Raw genomic sequence first — 19,514 nt, forward strand, 5'->3', positions numbered from 1 at the left:
ATTTTTGCTTTGGAAAAGGAGATCTTTGATGATTTCTCATACTATCACAATCTATGGTTTCAGAAGCCCTTATAGGAGCAGCAGTAGGGAGAAGATAGGGCAAGAGATCCATCTTGTAAATAGAATTCTGCTCACAGTTGTTAGTATCCAAGCTGTTTCATGAACAGCATACAATAAATAAATAAATATACATTTATTTTTGTATTATTATACATCATTATAAAATTTAAAATCAATATGCTTCGATCAATCTACAATGTTATAGTAAAGTGCTGGAGTAAAGCTACCATCTTTACATCAATTAAATTAAAGGACTTAATGCCAATAATGAAAAACATCAGAATTGAATTTAAAAATCCAACTTAAATAGTCTATAGATTTTTCATTAAAAAATCTTAGGTTCTTTCTATACTATAAGTCTTAATAATTCATAGTGATAGATAGCTTTACAGTTTTTATCCACACAATCAGATTTTGTTTAAAAATGAATCTCATTTTATATTTTTAATATATGTTTCTGTGATAACTCTAGATGGAAATATTTTCTCCTATATAACTGTAATTATTATAGGCACATTAATCAGCTTAAGAAATAAACTACAAAAATGGAATGGCATGAGAAAATAAACTACACTTGATTTTTAAAAATACATTTCTAAATGCACCTGTATTTTTATAGACTTCTGTGATCATTTAAATGAATTTAAATGAAACAATCTCACCCTGCTAAAAAAAAAAAATACTCCCAGGTAAATGTAGTGATGCTATTTGTGAAGTGTCTATCCCTGAAATGGGTTATGCATAAAGTTATTCGATTGCTCTACCCTTTCTGCACTGAAAAACTTTTAAAGCATTTTCATATGTAAATGCACACTCTTTTGTTTTTGATTTAAGGACTTACATTTCAATTTTCTCTACTAGCATGGGCTCAACATGACTGAAATATAATACTGGGGAAAAACATTAAATCATAATTCTACTCTGGTGGAAGGAAGTTGAATGTAAGTAAGAATCTGCAGATGACCACTTAAAAACTACACGAAACATTAAAAAATATACACATGAATCCCTTCCAGGAAAAGCAGATGAGCCATATTTTGAATCATATAGGTAGAGTGCTTTAAAAATTACAGTCCAGAATTTTGAGATCTTGTTTCATCTGAAAAATGTATGGTCTAATGGTCTATCCCTGATTTCTGTAGTCAGCTTGCAAAAGAAAAAGTAGAGGTGATTTGGCATTCACCTTAGGATATTTCAGTTCAGAAAGTGCTTCCGAAGCTTTACAAGTGCTTGCCTATTACAGTCATCATGCAAACACCATAGTTCTTCAACTCATATGCGAAGTCTTTCTGTTAGGGAATCAAAACATAATTAACAGTGACATAATACATAATAAGTTACTGTACATAACTGTACATAGTAACTACATAATAGTTACTGTATGTGCAAATAGGATGAAAAACTAAGAATTCTAAATTGGTCCCCAACCTCAGGCTGTGTCAGTGTTGGGCCGGCACACACACGTGTGCATTTCAATTTACATGAATGGCAGGCTGGTGCGCACTCGCACATGCGTGCAACTCAACTTGAACTGTATGCATGTGTGCACTGGCTCGATGCTCGTGTGAGTTGAGCTGTGTGTGTGCACCAGCCCGACACTCACACAGCCTGCTTCCCCTCTCCCCGCAGCTGGGCTGCCAAGCTGCAAAGGTTGGGGACTGTTGTTCTAAATAATTTGTAAGAAATTACAATCCTTGTGTAAATCAAACAAAAATAGAGTGATTATCTCTATCCAGGTCAGTTAAATTGCATTCTAATTACTATTATTTTTTTAATCTTTCAATTTTTACCCTCAATAGAATCCTTCACAGCCAATTTAATAATTATACATTCCTTGCCCTACTATAGATGGCTATTTTTTACCACTCAAGTAATATTAAAAAATCTGTTTTACCCTTACGAAGCAAATACTTTTAACTCCTTGCCTCACTTGCTTGGTCCAGCAATTAGATACATTTTCAGGAGATCAGCACTGTCACAAAGTTTTGCATGATGAAATATATAAAACTACTATTGTCAACTTTAGAATGAGCATGGTTGCAGCCATCTTTTTCCTTCTCATTCCTAGTTGCCACATAGCATGAAGGGAGGGGAGTTGCCAGGTGTTGCGCTAGACAAAACAGACTTTCTTGGATTTTCTCTCATGGGAACCAAGGTCATCGGGCGCTCCCGAGACTGCAGGCTGGGCGTTTCATGAAAAGCCTGCCAACAAGGTGAGTGGGGAAACGTAGTTGCTTGCATAGTTTTGGGGTGGGATTTTTTTAACTTTGTGTGGGGAATTGTTGTGCATCTCTTCAGACTTGGTTTCATTTTTGAAGTACTGATACTCTGTATCAATAAACATGTTATTTGAGGAATCTGCAAGCCTCGGAGTTCTGCTTTATTTGTCTCTGTTGATTGGATATTTTTAAAACAAGATTGAAAATAAATAAGCTATAATCTTATCATAGAATTACAGAAGGAAGGAAACTCGTTAGGTCTATTCCCTGACCACTGCAGGTATCCATAATGCATCATCCACAGAAAAGCTGGCCATGCAAATAGTTCAAGCACCTTCAGTGTAAGAAACAAATTTTGTGAGATCTGATATCAAAAACACAGAGATTTTGTGATTTGGCTGTGGCCATTCTGTTGTGTAGTATGAAGGTCATTTGGCAGTCTCTGAAGATGTGGTTTGTTGCCAACCTCACTCATTATGTGGATAGCATAACATTTTGCTTGTTTACAATACTGTATGGAAAATACTCTACTTATTTCACAATTTGTTCCTGACTGCTCTATGTATAACACGAAGAGTGTCGGCTGAGTCTGCTAACCTGCATACTGCATCTCCCTTTAATTCTGTATTTCCCTTTCACTGGATTTCTTAAATAAAAAGCACTAAATAAAATAGCTCTTATGAATTAATGCTATAAAACCATTGTTAGTGTCCCACAGAAGCTGAAAAATAATGTTTTCCAAATTTAGAATATGCATGGGATATAGATTAATTATGGCAGTATCTAATGGTTGTTTATATAGTTTCTGAACTAAATGTACGACATGTTCTTTTATATAGTATAATTATAAAAAAGTAGGCGAAAATAGAGATGCTAGTCTGTATTGATATATTGGTGGTGAAGGTACTATTTTCTTGTAATGAACATAAGGTACTGTAGATAATAAAAAGATAATAAAATAATGGCAATTTGAATATGGCAATAATTTGAAGTTTATTACATTATTTGGGAATTTCCTTTGCAAAATTTTTGAGGGAAAAATAGCAAAAAAATGTTAGTTTCAGAAGAATGTAACTAAATAATTTGTTGTTGTTGATACATCTATTAAACTATTAAAAATTACGATCATGAGAAAGAATGCAGCTTTTGTGAATCGTGATGAATTCTCAAGTGCAGGAAGCCCGACATGTAATCATTGTTTATCTTTGGTATGTTTCTATCAGCATATGGAAATTGCACAAGTGACAGCATTCACATCTCTAAAGTGGCTGGCTCTAACTAATAAAGTTAATTTCACTTGTCAATTGAAAAGTAAGTTGAGAATAGTGAACTCTTCCTGTCAGCAATCTTAGAAATACTGCCCAAGAACACAACAACTACAGAAAAACATACCATTGTCTGCTGTTGAGTTCCTTCTTCACACAGGATTTGAAAGTGGTATATTTCTGTATGCTTTTGTAACCCTAAAAGCAAAAGACAAAGAAATATGCATGGAAGGGTAGCATGCAAAATCAGTCACAAGTGAGCATTAGGAAAACAGTGGCATGAAAAAATGCCATTTATTAGTTATAACAAAACAGTAAATTTGTTGTAGAATTTAATACTCATACAACTATAATGCAACTACGCATGAGATTCCTATATAAAGAAAAAGGATAGTTTGGCAAAATGTTTACACTAAAATCTTCATTTAAGATGGAAGCTTTGTGCTTTATAAAGAAAGATATAAAATTGCTATCTCAAGGCAAGAAAGAATGTACTTGTCTCAGGTAATTTAATACTATATTTTTGGCCAATTCATTGATACAACACAAGGTGGCAGTAGAACATATTGGACAGAATGAAAGATGTGGTCTTCAAATTAACTTATAAAGCAATTAATACATGTGCAAGGGAAACAATGTTTATTCAGAATTAGGAAATAGGGTGTGTGCATGCATGTGTGCATTTAGAATCATACTACAACAATGTTCTAAATGTCTATTAGCACAAATAATATAGCATCTTCACAATATTGTGACAAAATATTTACAATAGAAGTAATAAAATAAATTTTGTCACCAAGTTCAAAGGCTATGAGATTTTATCAATATATATATAGGAGTATTAACTAAATTTGAACAATCAGTTGTAAGTATGTTAGGCAGGACGTGTGTTCAAAAATGGCAGATTGTGTCACAGCATTATTTTATTATTTTTTATTTATTCATTATTTTATTTATTTTTATTTTATTATTTCATTATTTTAATGAAAATGATAGATCATGTGAACACGCATGTGGAACACTGTGGGGACCTTGTAACTAATTTTAAGAGCTACATAGTTTCAAATTCCTCCAGAGATATTTCCCTCCCTTCTAGGGGAGCAAGTGAATAAACGATTCAGAGATCCAGTAAAAAGCAGAAAATCAGACTAAATAATTGTGAGAAAAATGGATGAAAGTTTCAGTTGTTTGGTTCAAACAGCTGCATGGCCCAGTCAATTTCTAAGACATATATTTAAATTGTTGCTGGTTTTGACTTGTTAATCTAAAATGTTTATTCTATAAAATGTATTAGTCTTTTTAAAGAAATATCAGAGTTTCCTGAGGTTTTGAAAAATCTTTCAAGTCTGAGCTAATTTAAATTTGCAAATTAAATAGAAAATTACACAAGATCTGCAGATTTATTGTATAATTCATTTGTGACAAAATTATAAAGTAACTGTCCTAATGAATTTCCATTAGGACTATTAACTAGTTTAATTTTATAAAAGCATTTCATATGTATATACAGGTAGTCCTTGACTTCAACAGTTCCATTTTGTGACCATTCGAAATTATGACACTGAAAAAAGTGACTTATGACAGTTTTTCACACTTATGACCGTTGCAGCATTTTCATGATCACATGCTTAAAATTCAGACACTTGGCAACTGATTCATATTTATGACAGTTGCAGTGATGTGATCACCTTTTGCAACAAGCAAAGTCAATGGGGAAGCCAGATTCACTTAACAATTGTGTTACTAACTTAAAAACTGCAGTAATTCACTTAACAATTGTGGCAAGAAAGGTCATAAAATGGGACAAAACTCACTTAACAAATATCTCACTTAGCAGTATAAATTTTGGGCTCAATTGTGGTTGAGGACTGCCTGTACTGTATATAAAGTATAACGGCAAAATTAAAATTGCTAAATAAAAAACTGAAAATCAACTTGATTCTCCTTGCAGTTTAAGCAAGGAGAAGAAACAAACATCCAGTCCTCTATATTAGTGGTTGGATAGAACTAGAGCATACGTGATTAATAGTTTTAACTTCAACAAAAGGATAATTTTGAAATGGCTGTGGAAACAGTGATATCGTTTTAAAGCTGATGATGTAATAAACATTATTAAGCAATAATTTAGATTCTTACTCTGAATCCTCGATGCAATCTGTCTTTCATAATACCAATAAATTCTTTGTAACTCAGTTGATCATCCTTATCTACATCAAAGATCTTGAAAACTGTATTCACTAAATGAGATGAAAGCTTCAAACTAGTAGCCACATACACTGCACGCTTGAACTCATCTAAGGAAACAAAGCAAATTAGTGTGCTGAACAAAACTACTTGATGGCTTGACAATGGCATTACATGATAAATATACAAAAATTTAACTTCTATTGTACATAAGGTGATAATGTTAATCAGAGATCCGGGGAGAAATAAAACTCTTTTTTTCTTATCCTCAGTTTCTAGCTTTTCCTGAAATTTTGCTCCTATTTTTAAAACTATCCAAGTTTCTGTATACTATCAAATCAATACAGAGTCACAGGAGTTTACATAATAATTGACAAAGAGATACATACTGATATTCCACAAGACCCAAACAGCAGCTGAGAAACAGTGTCTCCTGGCCTCTAGTTTGTTTACTTCATGGTGATGGGTTCAACCAAAAGCTTCTCTCAGAAAGTACACAATGGGTAGGCCAGGAACTGGACCATATGGTCACGTACAACATCAGTTTATCCCAGGTCCCCACTCTTTTGGTGATATAGAGTTGTTTTAAAAACTAGAAATTCTGAATGCCAGAATACTCTAATGCAGCTTCCACAGCAGGCATGTTAAACTCGCGACGTCACGTGACGTCGTGCAACGTATTGGGCTGGTTTTCCCATTGCCGGCAATGGGATGAGCGCGGCGTCCACGTGACGCGTCCGGCCTGCGGGCCGGCAGTTTGACACCCCTGTTCTACAGTACTTATCCCAGCAGCATGCTGCCACTGGGATGGAGAGCTTGTTGCAAGAGTATGTGCTCAATAAGTGATAAGTGAGCCATCTTAGAATAAAAGCAAACAGGCTCTATAAATAAATTTGTAGTAGCCTAGATCAGTTTTATATAATGGTTTACAAATTGCAACAGTTTGGTTACGGTTCATTAGGCCAAAACCAAAGCAACAAACTCATATTTTGGTTTAGCTTCCTGAATAAACCCAGCCAGTCTACTCACCCTAACAGTCAGTCTTTCCAGGTAGACTGGACATGAAAACAGAGCAGATGAGCTAATTCTACTTCATTATGAGGCTACATTTACAGAATCTTGTTTGAAAGTACAAATGTCCTGCTGTCTCTTTTTACAATCTGGTCAGTTAGAATTTCTCTCCCCGTCCCCTTTTATCTGATCATTCCATAAGGAAGCATCTCTTCTTCACATCTCTCAAGGTCGCTTGAGGTCATTCCCACATTATAGAAGTAAAAAAATAGAATTCAATTTGAATAAATGCTAGTTTTGATGCAAAAATACTTATTTTTCTTTTCAAATTTTAATATTTAGTTTCATTCACAATTCTGTAATTATATTAGTGATACTTTAAATGTGCACTTAGCAACATTTCAGTCATTTTAATCACTTTTTATTGGACATAAGGGATATTTAAATGTATTATTTTGGTTTTATTAATTTTATATTAATTAATACTGTTTTAGATAAATTGTTGTAGAATCACTAGCTAAGGAGTTTTCTTTTCTCTTAAGAAAATGGATGAATTCTTTTCTTCAAATCAGTTTAATTTAGCATAAACAATTTGCTATGCAATGTAATTATAATAGAATTATAATATTATAATAGGATAGAATATTATGTATAATTATATTAAAATAGAATTATAATATAACAATTAATCAGTGGAACAACTTATCTCCAGAAGTTGTGATGCTCCATCATTAAGAAGAGATTTGACAACCATTTGTCTGAAATGGTATAGAGCAGTGGTGGCGAACCTATGGCACGCATGCCAGAGGCGGCACTCAGAGCCCTATCTGCGGGCACGCGTGCCATGCCCCAGAGATGGCAACCGTCCCTCTTCAACCAGCCGCCCACTAACCACACCCACCTTGGCTATACCCACCCAATCTGCCATGACCACCACAGCCATGACCACCACAGCCATGCCCACCCAGTGGGCCACGCCCACCAGGCACCTGACGATAAATAAGTGGATTTTGGATTGCAGTTTGGGCACTCAGTCTCTAAAAGGTTCACCAACACTGGTATAGAGTTTCTTGCTTGATCAAGGCTTGGACTAGAAAATCTCCAAGGTCCCTTCCAACTCTGTTATTCTGCTATTCTGTAATTCCAAGTTAGTTACTAACAACTGCAAAATATTTTAGCTTTAATTCTTGATAGTATAGTACTCTAATACATTTTAAGATCAGATGTTACCCATCAATAATTTGTTGTATGAAAGCGCTAGTAGGAAAGAACCTAATATTTTTTGTAGCTTTTAAACAGAGATTTAGCCTGCAATTAATCATAATTTCTCCGATTTATTTACTAAACAAGATAGATTCACAATAGTTACTTCCCATTTAAATAATTTGTCACATTTTTATTTAAAAACACATCATTATTTTACTGTTATGTTTAACCTTTACTTAAATTGTGCAAATTCCCAATTTTTAATTTTGCTTTCTAATTTATCTATGCTAAAAACTTCTATTTGTTAAAATTTTTCACCAATGGTTACTATTACCATATTAATAATATGGACCAAATAAATCTTTGCCAAATTTTTATTACATGTACACATACTCACACACACACACACAAACACACACACAAACAGAAAACATTTAAAAATGAATATCATTTTTTTCATGGATATAGAATCTAGTTTTTGAATTTGAATAAAATATATCATTTTATAAAAACTGGTCCAAAATTATAAAAAAAAATACTGTAAGTTGCCTTCATATCTACAAATTTCATAAATTTATGATTATAGTTGAATGTTATCTTACCTAAATAGTCTTAGGCAAAAATTATTGAAATCTTGACTACACACATACCAAAATGCAAGGGGAAATGTACAAATGTAAGACTTGATGTGAATCACCTCAGTATACTTAATCATGTTTTTTGTTGTATTACAATATGGTCATTTAACTTTGGAGGAATTAGGTCTATTTAATTCTATGCAAAGAACATTCATGTGCAGAAAAATCAATTAAGAAAAGTCAACCGCTTTTATATTGAATATATTTTAGAATAGAATAGAGCTGGAAGGGACCTTGGAGGTCTTCTGATCCAGTCCCCTGCTTGAGCAGGACAACCTATACCACAAACAAGTGACTGTCTAGTCTCTTCTTAAAGACTTTCAGTGATGAAGCACCCACAATTTCTGAAGACAAGCTGTTCCACTGGTTAACTGTCCTCACTGTTAGGAAGTTTCTCCTTAATTCCAGGTTGCTTCTCTCTTTGGTCAGTTTCCAACCATTGTTTCTTGTCTTTCCCTCTGGTACTTTGGAGAATAGTTTGACGCTCTCTTCTTTGTGGCAGCCCCTCAAATACAGGAATGCTGCTATCATGTCACCCGTTTCTTCTTTTCTTTAGACTAGCCAAACCCAAGTCCTGCAGCTGTTCTTCAGATCTTTTAGTCTCCAGGCCTTTGATCATTTTAGTTACTCTTCTCTTAACTTTTTCCAAGGTCTCAACATCTTTTTTGTAGTATGGTGACCAAAATTAGTTGCAGTATTCCAGGTGTGGTCTTACTAGGATTTTATAAAGCGGTACTAATACTTTGCATGATCTTGATTCTGTGCTTCTGTTTATACAACCCAGGATTGTATTAGGTTTTTTGGCTGCTGCTGCACACTGCTGACTCATTGTCAAGTGATCGTCCACTAGGACTCCAAGGTCCCTCTCACAGTTGCTGTTTTTGAGCCAGGTCTCACCTAATCTGGACTTAAACCTTTGATTTTTCTTGCCAAAATGTAAAACTTTGCTTTTCTCCATTTATTATTATTTATATATAATATAATATATAACAAAATATTAGCAGAAAACACGCAATATTTCTTATTTATTTTGGAAAGGTAAGATATTAGAAGGAGAGAGTTACTTTTAACATTACATGAGAATTCAGGCTCTATTTTTAATGAAACATTTGATGCAGAAATGTGAAAGGACAGCTACATAAAAAATATGAATTTCTCTTCTATTGTTTGATTCAAGATACTGGTTATTGCCTGTAATGCCCTACATGGCATAGGACTTGGTTGCTTGAGGACCTGTGTCCTGTTTCTCATAATATCTCCTTGGACAATTTGATTTTGCAAGATTTATATCTATTAGGACTTGGGAAACGCACCTTCTCTGTGGCAGTCCCTGCCCTTTGGAATGAGGTTTCCTCTGAGCCCTGAATGGTGCCTACTCTGCTGTTATTTAGAAGGGTCTTGAAGACCTGTCTCATTGTCCAAACCTTTGGCAGGAAAATATGAAGACCCTTTGATTTGTTCTTGTACAGTCTTTCACTCTTGCTATCTTTTTATTTTAATTGGGTACTACTGTATTTTCCTTGTTTTAGTTTAATTTAGTTGTAAACTGCCCAGAGTCATTGGAGTTGGGTAGCACACAAATGTGATAAATAAGAAAAATAAATAAACAAAAAGCACATCATCTTGAAATTAGATAGTCTTACCTTGTCCTATTGAACGATTTGCAAAATTGTACATTTGCATTGCAATTGCAAAATCTTCTAGATTGTTCAAAAACTGGAAAAAGGATCTAAATTCATCAAATGTAATGCCCTATGAAATAAAGTAATGTTGAATTAGAACCAAGATGATAGTTGCTATAATGCCTTCTTAGTCTTGCAAAAGGCTTGCAGTAAAAATGAAGCAGGCAATTTAGCTTCCTTTACTTATTAGAACACTGCTTCATTGCTGTCTCAGAAAAACTATGGTAGCAATAAAACAATTCCTCTGTATTTGTCTTTTTAAAATATATTAAATATTTTAAAATATTTAATAATGTTTATCTGTCATTATACATAATGTACATATAAATATTCTATATAATACAAATATAAACAATATATATTTAAAGCTTTCAAGCAGTAAGAGCATAATTTATAGAAAGTTAAGGAAGCCCGTGTATTTAATAATATTTAAGTTGCTGTTTTCATTTGCTTCAGAAATAATAGATTCAGCTAAATTAAAGTTTATTATGCTGTCTAATTATTCACTGGCATGGATCAATGCCAACAAAATATATTATCTGTATGTTATTTTTAATACAGTAATAACAAGGGTTTTATGACTGGCTATGGCTTATTAAAAGTTAATAAGAATATAACAAGGGAATATATATAATACCCTGCTGTAAAATGATTTGGAAGAGACCTTTCTGTACCATGTAAAATACTGAGACTCATTAACCTAACTTCTATATGTTCTATCGATATAGGCTTTTCAGAATAATTTCTGTCTAACACTGCCAATTCAATTCTAAGATAGGGATTATCTCCTGGATATGTGATGGCAATTGATTAGCAGAATTAAGAGAAAACATTTAAATCTGAATCACTGTTCTCTATTTCTTCAGCCTATGTGTTCTGTATCCTATTTTGTTCACCTACTGGAATCCCACAGGCTAACTGTAGATAAAACAAAATAAAACAATAGCGTTAGTTAGATCATTGATGGGATTAAAATGCATCGGGTTTTACAAACTGTATAGCAAGATTTGGTCATGTTCATAGAATTGTACAGATCTGTTAAAAATAGCTGGCCACACGCTCTTTTACACAATATGCCAATTTTGAATGCATGCTGCTAGGACAGAATGGCCAGGCCAGGACTATCCATCACTCTGCTTACCAGCATCCTTTCCTGAATTAGTTGGGTAATCTTTGTGATATCTTATTGTTTAACATCTATGCTGAGGTTGCCTAATCAGGGGCAGTTACAGAGTTCATATGTATTACAACAACAGTAAATTTGGTCTAGTGATTAAGGCACCAGATTTAATACAATCCAATTGTGGGGAAAATGGAGGAAGGAATGTTATATACTGTATATTTGCTGCCTTGAGATATTTATAAAACTAAAGGTAGGATAAAAATAATGTAAACAACAATTGATCTATGCCAGTAAACATTTAATCTCACATACAGAGCAGGACAGACTGTTCTCTGGATAGAAATATGAGATTTAAATTAAACAGCAATAATATACTGCAAACCATCCTTTCAGGGGAATGGAAGTCTTCACAATCTGTTGATGTGGCATCTCCTGTTTTCTGAGTTATCACTGCTGAAGTTTTATCTTGCTGAGGCAAAGCAAAGACACATTACCAGCCCTCTGATTCCTTGGAGGAAGTAGAAAAATCTATGAATGTTCTGTCTCCTTTATTCCTATAATTAGCACCTGCTTATTTATATTTTCTTTCAGTGTCTCATTAATGTCTGTTCTTAGTATTAAGTTGCCTTCTGTGAGATATGTGGCAAATAAATTAAATAAATAAATAAATAAATAAATAGTATGCCTTAATTTAGTTGCAAGTGAAATATCTATGTAAGAGTAACTAAATGTTTTAGCTTCTATTAACTGCTGAATAGCTTCAGTATTTTAGCTTCTATTAACTGCTGAATATGACCAGTTTGTTTAGCAGTTAAGGCATCAGAGTAGAAACCAGCAGACTGTCAATTCATCCTGCCTTGTGCATGAAGCCAGTGGGCTGACCTTGGGCCAGTCACTTTCTCTCAGCCCTAAGATGGAGGCAATGGCAAACTACTTTGGAAAAATCTTGTCAAGAAAACTGCAGGAGCTTGTCCATGCAGTCTGTGAGAAACAGACATGACTGATTGGAATTTTAAAAATTGCTAAATGTTAGCTGTTTTTTTCCCTCTTAGCTCACCTAACCAAAAGTGAAGTATATTGAAAAGTATAGTATTTAAAAAGAAATCCAACTGTTTACAAGTGATTCACAAATAGTTAAACCTGTTCCTTCTACAAATAAGAATTATGCTAAAAATATCCCATGTAAGAAAGGCTTCCTTTAATATCAACAATGATAAATTCTGCTTCCACTAGATTGCTATATTATTGAAATATGTTCCTGACAACACTTTTTTCTCCCAATATTTTGATTTTCTATTTATTTATTTACTTATATAACAACACAAGTTAGACATTGAAAAACCGCTGAACTCAGTGCTGGCTTACTACAAATTAATTCATGTTAAGATGTGAACTGAGGGTCAGTTTGCTATAGTGGTTAAGGTGCTGGCCTAGAAATCTCAGACTGTGAGTTCTAGTCCTGCCTTAGACATGAAAGCCTGCTGCTAACCAGATTTTTGTGGGAAAAACAGGATGCAGGAGTATTAAGTCTGTTTACTGCCTTGAATTATATAAAAGCAGGAAGAAAAAAATCCTAAAAAAAAATTGTTTTCTCCCTTTGATAAATTCTGTTTAGCCAAGAATAATACCAACAACATTTATTATTATATTTTTATTCCACCATTTATATATATATAAAACTCAGGGCAGCAAAAATGTCTAAAACTCCTGCCTCCTATTTTCCCCACAACAACAATCCTGTGAGGTGAGTTGGGCTGAGAGTGACTGGCCCAAAGTCACCAAGCCATTTTTCAAGCCTAAGGCAGGCCTAGAACAGTCTCCTAGTTTCTAGGCCAGCACCATAACCACTACACCAAACTGGCTTTCAGCAATCAGCATGATGAATTGCTCAATTTCATTGCTCATTTTTTATGGATGCATATTCTACTTGATTTTGTAATTTGATAGAACTTGAATTTGATTATAATAATAATCAAATAATCATTTTACTAAATGATAAAATATAAATCATGTGGGTATGTCTATTTTAGCATAGAGTTTGTAAAGAAAAATAATTGAGTAACAATTAGCTGAAATTGGAGTTCCATTAAAATCTGATACATAAAAATTATATATGGTGACAGAAAACATTATTGCCAATGTTTAATCTAAAGGCATTTCATTGACATTGGTGATGATGTAATAATTATAGTAAGAGGATTTTTTTTTCTGTCATCATGTTAAAAGATTCATCTGTAGAATTTTTATTCATTATAAAAGGCACTGGAGTCATTTCATGGAGAATTACACAAACGTAATTCTGGAATTTTGTACATTTTTTTAAAAAAAGTATTTCAATGTAAACTATTTCCCCTCCTCTCCTCTCCCACAGGATTGTATCAGCACTATATGCATCTTCAGTCTTGGGCTATGAATGAATTGTAGCTTTCACATTTAAGCATATCTATCTGGAAATGAATAATTTAGAAAAAGTTTACTTTTTCAGTTAATAATTACCGTAACAAGATTGAGATGCTAAAAAGAATATGGCTATGAAAGTTCTGCAGACACCTGGAGCTCTTATTGGAAATCTTACTTGTTCTTCTGGGATACTGCAGCGCACATTTTCCAGATAGCTTGAGGTATTCTCCACATTTGTATATCTTAACAGTATATGAGCAAAGTCTTCCTCACTGATGGTGGTCATTCCATTAGAATAGGAAAGGAATTCTATCTCAAGAACTTCAGTTTGGAGGTTGTCCATAAACCTAGTTTATGAAAACAGTGATATCAGAGTCTGAAAGATTATGGGGTAGGTAGGGGAGTAATAGCAAATATCTCTAATGTTTAAATTTTGCTGCAGAATATTTCCTACTATTAATTCAGAGACTAAAAAACTGGCAACAATATATCCAGCTATGATATTTTTCAAACACCAAATCACCAAAATAAAAAAATAAAACAACATACTTAAAAAAGTATTTTCCTTTAAACAATGCCTGAAGGATCTAGATTTGTAAATATGTTGTAGGAAATCAAGTTGCTTGTATTCAATTGCTCATTCTCATTTTCTCTATGAATAATTCATATGATTAATTTATCTGCTAAAATCTAACACCCATATTCCTCTTAGCATTGCTATAATTATTTGAATTTTTTTTTTTAAAAAAATGTCTATTAAATAGCCTGTTTACTTTGGCTTTTCTGCAATTCATGGTAAATTGTCTTTTTTGCTGCATTAGCAGCAAGTTCATCCAAGTAGATGTTTTTTCTTTTTATGTAAGATCAGAAAAATACCTTCCAAAAATATAAGACATACATGAAAATGTGATGTATATTCAGAGTATAAAATAAAGTCACCTGTAAAAATCTTCGAAGTTAAGCTCAGCCTTTCCTTTCTTTCCAAAAAAGTGTATCAGCAACGTAGTATCAGAGTGTAAACTGGTAAAGTCATCTGCACGCTTAAAAAAACATTAGCAGTTGATAATAGATTCAATGCATAATTTTAGAAACAAAAATAACTCAAAATATTAACAATGCATTTTATTTAAAATATCATTAAATCATTCATCAAACTAATACATATTTTGCAAAATCAGTTAGTAATTAATTTATTTTATATAGTTAGTAATTAATATATTAATGTCACTTGGAAAGTGAGATGGGCAGTGTCTAAATTTGATAAATAAATAAAAATTAATCTTGCTCACAGATCACATAAATAATCTATTAATGTCTTAATTCAACAAACATAAAATACTGATGTAAGGATATATCAGTGATAGTTAAAAACAGTCTGAAATTGGATGAAATGAATTACAGAAATTAAACAAGATGTTTTATATTTTAGCTAAATTATGCTAAAAAAGACAAATAATGATTTTTAAATTGCTTCTTTAATATAAAAAATGAAAAATGAATTTATTGGGGGAAATAAACTTATTAGATACTTATCAGATTTTGCCCCTAAGATTCTAACTGCGTCTCAGAAAAATCTATACATCTGAAAATGTCAAGATTTCTACTACTTATGTGGAAAAGCCTCAAATATGAATGCAGTTTGGGATTACAAGAAACTGCTTTATAGATTAAAATATAAATTCACAATTTCTGATTTAAATTTACTATTTAAAATTTTGGTAGTAAATCAGGTACGGATTTTTCATATCTGATTAATTAATTTTCAGTTTCATAAGAGACAGAATCCAGATATAGTTATTTGGTAGAAAAATGCAGTTCTTGTTTGTAGTAGAGTACTTTGCATTATTTCTGGGGTGGGGGAGAGAGCAGAGTAATATTTTTTCTCTTAGAACTTGCATTTCTATGACAGGCTTGGCTGAGGTCATCAGGAGCACTGCTATGCAAGAACAGGATCACTCCATGCAAGACTTATTGAGCAGCCCATATCCTTTACAAGCTGTACGGGGTTCTTATTTATCAACTGGGACTGAATTATTTAGTTTTCTTTTCTTTCTCCCATCTTCTTTTCCTTTCTCATATCATTTTTGCATTGTCAAGGCTATGTTAAAAATACAAATTTATTATTATTTGTTACAGATGCTTTTTCCAGTAGAAGGAGAAACCTCTTTTCAAACCATTAAAGTATTTATATTGTTATCCAGGTTTGTATTGCTTCTCCAGAAGCTGCTCCTGACTGTTTATATATGTGGAAAAGTTTCCAATTTTTTTAAATTTAGCTCGGATGAAGCTTTATTATCAGGTATTTCATAGAAGATTATCAATTTAGGCCAATATCCAAGAATCTGTAACCCTAATTCAGATGGAGGTTTTCAGGAGGAGGCTTCCAAACCTTCAAATGTAAAGTCCAATTCTAAGCATATGGGAAAAATATTTATGATTATGGATTTTTTAATGTCACAGAGTAAATAAGCATCAAATATTTCTGGTGTACAAGACACAATATTAATTCTGTCATTGTGAAGATTAAATACTATAGCTTAGGACTTTTCAACCTTTTTCACCCATTGTACCACTTTTAGGATATGGCAATATCCGAGTACCACCAGTCGCCTAGCAAGGTGTCAAAAACTTGATGACCAAAAAAAAAAAGAGAAAAAAAAGGAAAAAGTGATAAAGTACAGGTAGTCCTCAACTTACAACATTTTGCTTAGTGACTGTTCGAAGTTACAATGGCACTGAAAAAAGTGCCCCCCAAGCCACAGCCGAGCAAGACACCTGCCTGCCCACCCAGCGGCACTCTTCCTCCTGTTCAAGGTTTTCATTGTTGTGACCATTTCTGTTGGGGATTGGCAGCGGAGATGGGGTGGGGGGTATTTGCTTTTTATTCCCCCCATCTGCTGGGTGGTTGCAGCAGGTTTTGGTCACTTCACATGACCCTGGGACACTGTGACCATAATAAATATGAATCAGTTGCCAAGCATTTGAATGTAAATCACAAGACCCTGGAGATGCTGCAACATTCCAGCTGATCAGCACTTCTTCTGGGCTCAGCAGAAATGCCAGGATCAGCGCCAAGCTCCAGCTGGAGCCTGGTGCTGATCCTGGTGCTTCCGCTGAGCTCTGACAGCCCTGCAGCTCCAGCCATCTCTCGCTCGGGCTTGTGCAGTGCTGCCACCGGTTCAGCTCATTCCCCTCCCCCGCTACCACTTTTCTAGGATGGTCGCGTACCACCTGCCAGGTGCCAATGTACCACAGGTGGTACCCGTACCACTGGTTGAAAAGCCCTGCTATAGCTCAAAAGACTAACACTCTGAATTCAATGATAAATGCTTAATACATACAGGTACCAAAGAAATGCCAAAGGGCAAATAAAAAAAGCCTAAAGGAAGACAAAAATATTTTTAAAGAATATTTACAGTGAGGAAAAACAATAAAATTGCATGGGAAGCAATGAAAAACAATAAAATTGCATGGGAAGCAATGAAAGACATGTTTGGGCCATACAGAGGTTTTATTATACCTCTGCAAGGTCTGAAAAGAGTGCCTGACTTGTGCTACGTCTCAGAGTGTCCCAATAGCTTCTTGGAACAAGATCCTCTCCAGCTGTTTTGAGCACCTGTAGAATTTTGAGAATGCATAGATGTTGGGGAGAGGAAAAAAAATCAGTCAGCAAGAACAGCTATACACTGTAACATCTGAGAACCATTTCCTTATTTATCATATAATTTTACAATTAAATGATTTCTTAAAAATAAACAACTGTTTTAATTGTCTAAAAGATATAGTTTTAAATTACATACAGATGGAAAAGCAAGTCTGAAAGAGTATTTGTATACATTAGGTAGATGTACACAATTAGAAAGAACATTTTATTTTTTGTCTATTAATTTCAAATTACTGGATTATGCATTTTTCCACCATGTTTAAGGGAAAAAAATAGTAATGTGCATCAATTCCAGAGAAAGAGATCCTTAAGGCTTATTAAAATCAACTGGCCTTTTGTAAGGCTGTGCAAATTTTTTAAACAATCACTTCACTATCTGTGGGATCATGCAGGAAATACTTTTCTTAAAATCATTGAAGCAACTATGTCCAGGCTCATGAAGCTTTGTAACTTCTTCCTGGCCTATCGGTAGAAAGGATTTGCACAGGCTTATCCTTCAACCAGTTATGACTGTCAAGTCCCATGGATTTCTCTGATAGAAGCCTGATACGGAATACTGTTTACATCACATTAAAAGAACTCTTAAAATAATCTAGTAAAATTGAATTAAGGACATTAAATTTTATTTATTTAGTGACCCAGCTATCTCTCTTAACAAAAATTTAGTCAGTGGTCAGCTTTGGCTGAATGATAAATAGAATATTCATCAGAAGCCAGCATAGCCTCTCAATATCACACAGACACACTTGAATGCTGCTATCTAATGTAGATATTTTTCTTCAGGAAGAAAACTATTCTTAATTATATGCTAAGAAATTATATTCATTTTAGTTTTTCTCTAGTGGAATGTTAGATGATAAAGTGAGGTTTATAATGTGTACAGCATGTTTAAATGCTTTGTCATTCTTCTAGGAGTTACCAAAATATTAACTGAGGTTCTTATTAGTAAATATTACCTAAAAAGAAATACATTAATTTTGAATAAAATTCCAAGTGGGTAAGCCTAAGAATGTACATTTCTATCTAAAACTAATTTTGCGTTACCGCAAATGGCAATCATATGGCTGTGGGATGCTCACATTGTAAGTGTGAGCCGGTTGCCAAGCACCCAGATTGCGATCACATGACCATTTACAGGGACCTGACATAATTTTGGTCACTGAACAAATGGTTGGTAAGTGAGAATTACTGAGATTGAACATGATAGTGGTGATATAGGGAAAAGAGACAACAAACTGAATATTAAAAACTGTAGCAAGTCCACTCTGCAGTCCGTGGATCTTTCTGTGTAAAGGATTTATGATTACTGATTATTTATAAATTTTAAAAATTGAGGGACATATCTCTCCATTGTATATATTTTGAAAATGAGTAGGAGAAAAAAGTTTTGGATCTCATGTAAACATAACTCATGAAAATAGCCCTAATTTTTCAGGCTTGAGATTCTTTTGTTCAGACTGTCATTTAATGAATAACAGAGGCCTCCTGTTCTTGCATGATGTACATCTACCTAATATTCAGGTTCAGAAAACAAATACATTGTGTCAGCCTATTAAACTACTGACTGTATAGAGAAAAACTGTATGCCTTTGTATGCCTCAGTGCCTTGATAATGATTGAAAGTTGGTGGGCACCAATTATTATTATTGCCTCAATATCCAGCAAATCGTTCAGGATACTTATATGATCAATACAGAATTAGTATTTCTCAAACTGAACATACTTCATTTTCATCCAACATTTGTTAGCTTGTCAGGAAGTACATGCAATGCATGCTTACTGCATGCATCAAACAATGATCTGAGAAAGTAATACATAATATGAAGGTATAGCAGTTCTCTACTCTGACTCAGTTCAGTTGTATCTATGCTATGTCCTTAATGATTCATTATTACCTTACATTATTTAAGAATGTTACTGGTACTAAAAAGGACTATATTTAAAACAGCAGAAAGTTAATTGCTTAAAATTAGAAACTCATAATTGAACTGGTTTTCTCTTGTCTGCCGATCTCTTGCTTTATATATATAAAGTATTATCACTCACTACAAATACTAAGACT

General features: G+C 33.7%; 1 protein-coding gene across 1 annotated transcript in view; it reads right to left on the bottom strand.

Annotated features, from left to right (window-relative positions):
* Nucleotides 1–226: 226 nt before the first annotated feature.
* Nucleotides 227–19,514, bottom strand: part of MICU3 (mitochondrial calcium uptake family member 3) — a 52,375-nt gene continuing 33,087 nt past the window's right edge. The window contains exons 9-15 of the mRNA XM_015830976.1: nt 17,309–17,404; nt 14,728–14,828; nt 13,964–14,135; nt 10,227–10,335; nt 5,681–5,838; nt 3,672–3,742; nt 227–1,349 (exon numbers count right to left, since the gene is read on the bottom strand). Of these exons, the coding sequence (XP_015686462.1) occupies nt 1,349; nt 3,672–3,742; nt 5,681–5,838; nt 10,227–10,335; nt 13,964–14,135; nt 14,728–14,828; nt 17,309–17,404 (708 nt within the window). The 3' untranslated portion in view covers nt 227–1,348. The remainder of the gene's footprint in view (nt 1,350–3,671; nt 3,743–5,680; nt 5,839–10,226; nt 10,336–13,963; nt 14,136–14,727; nt 14,829–17,308; nt 17,405–19,514) is intronic.

The sequence above is a fragment of the Protobothrops mucrosquamatus genome, unplaced genomic scaffold (genome assembly GCF_001527695.2).
Source record: "Protobothrops mucrosquamatus isolate PMUCROS unplaced genomic scaffold, P.Mucros_1.0 scaffold_252, whole genome shotgun sequence".
NCBI classification, from domain to species: domain Eukaryota; kingdom Metazoa; phylum Chordata; class Lepidosauria; order Squamata; family Viperidae; genus Protobothrops; species Protobothrops mucrosquamatus.